The following is a 1,973-nucleotide window of genomic DNA, read 5'->3' on the forward strand; positions in this document are numbered from 1 at the left end:
CTCGTTATCTCCACACTGATTTATACCTGCCTCTGGAGATTTCCATTACTTGCATCTGAAGAAGTGAGGTTCTTACCCACGAAAGCTTATGCTCCCAATACTTCTGTTAGTCTTAAAGGTGCCACAGCACCCTCTGTTACCATTAAAAATGTATGCCTTTATTTCCAGTCTGAATTTGTCTAGCTTCAAATTCTAGCCTTTGGATCATATTATATCTTTAGCTGCTACATTGAAGAGCCCATAATTAAATATTTGCTCCCCATGTGGATAGTTATAGATGGTAATCAAGTCACCCCTTAACCTTCTTTTTGTTACATTCAAGAAGCTCAATCTATTTAGCTTATCATTATAAGGGGACATAACAGTTTTCAAGTACATAAAAAGTTGTTACAAGGAGGAGAGAGAAAAATTGTTCTTAACTGCTGAGGATAGGACAAGAAGCAATGGGCGTAAATAGCAGCAAGGGAGGTTTAGGTTGGACATTAGGAAAAACTTCCTAACTGTCTGGGTAGTTAAGCACTGAAATAAATTGCCTGGGGAGGTTGTGGAATCTCCATCAGTGGAGATTTTAAGAGCAAGTTAGACAAATACCTGTTAGGGATGGTCTAGATAATAAGTAGTCCTGCCGTGAGTGCAGGAGACTGGACTAGATGACCTCTTGAGGTCCTTTCCAGTCCTATGATTCTATAAGGCATGTTTTCTAATTCTTTAATCATTCTATGGACCCTCTTCAATCTATCAACATCCTTCTTGAATCATGAGCACCAGAACTGGACACAGTATTACAGCAGCAGTTGCACCAGTGGCAAATACTGAGGTAAAATAACCTCTCTACTCCTACTTGAAATTCCCCTGTTTATGCATCTCAGGATCACATTAGCTTTTTGACCACAGTGTCACACTGGGAACTCATGTTCAGTTGATTATCTGGCATGACCTCCAAATCTCTTTCAGTGTCACTGCTTCCCAGGATAGGGTCCCCCATCCTGTAAGTATGCCCTTCATTCTTTATTCCCAAATGTATACATTTACATTTAACTGTATTAAAATGCATATTATTTGCTTGTGGCCAGTTTACCAAGTGATCCATATTGCTCTGAATCAGTGACCTTATTTACCACTCTCCCAATCTTTGTATCATCTGCAAACGTTATCAGTCATGATTTTATGTTTTCTTCCAGGTCATTGATGAAGATGTTAAATAGCGTTCATAAGGGCTAGGGGGATTTTTAAAGAGTTTAGGGTGTGGAGAACTAAAGGGTTGCCAAGGAGAGGTGGAAGTATTCTGTCTCCTCACAGACCAATCCTTCCCCGTTCAGGTCCTGCCTTTACATTGGTGACTGTGTCCCTATGAAGCAGAACTTTTGCTAATGCGCTCTCTGTTAAACAGCAGTCATTGTCATTTCCTATCAGACTAAGTTGGTTTCCTGTTAGGCATCTCAGCAAAGTGACCATTCCGGTTAAGTGTGCTCTGAGTGACACATGCATAAGTACAAAAAAACAAGACATCAAGATTTTTGTATTAACATGGTATATTTATGTTGCAGAATCCCATCAACCGTTTGCTTCGGGCAGGGCGCCAGCCGAGGATTTAAAAGCATGAAGAAGAAAGTATGAAGGTCACTGGAGCAGATTCACAAGGAATGACAAGTAAAGACAAGCAGAAAAGGCCTTGTCCCCTGAGGTTAATAAAAGATACAACTAATCATTCATGGGTTTGCTTGCTCCTCCTGGTTGAGCACAACAATGGATGTGTTGAATTTACTGTACACTGAGGGCAGGGAAGGCTTGGGGCTGTCCGTTGTGATCATGGATGATCCAAAGCCAGCAATTTCTGCAGCAAAGGAAAAGCAAGAGAGAAGGAAGGAGGAGGGGATCTTGTGTTTGTAGATGTTTGAGTTCCATAAATGCATGGAGAAGGGGCACTTAACCAAAGGGCTGTATTTGTTTCCCTTCCCCGCTCCACCAGGGGC

The 1,973-nt window shown here is 41.4% G+C and overlaps 1 protein-coding gene across 1 annotated transcript in view; it reads left to right on the forward strand.

Moving 5' to 3' along the window:
• The window catches only part of LOC113406894 (zinc finger protein 511-like), a 13,841-nt gene extending 12,131 nt beyond the window's left edge, over positions 1 to 1,710 (forward strand). The window contains exon 6 of the mRNA XM_026653750.1: positions 1,548 to 1,710. Within this exon, the coding sequence (XP_026509535.1) occupies positions 1,548 to 1,617 (70 nt within the window). The 3' untranslated portion in view covers positions 1,618 to 1,710. The remainder of the gene's footprint in view (positions 1 to 1,547) is intronic.
• The last annotated feature ends 263 nt before the right edge of the window (positions 1,711 to 1,973 follow it).

The sequence above is a fragment of the Terrapene carolina genome, unplaced genomic scaffold (assembly GCF_002925995.2).
Source record: "Terrapene carolina triunguis isolate 2854851 unplaced genomic scaffold, T_m_triunguis-2.0 Scaffold148, whole genome shotgun sequence".
NCBI lineage: Eukaryota > Metazoa > Chordata > Testudines > Emydidae > Terrapene > Terrapene triunguis.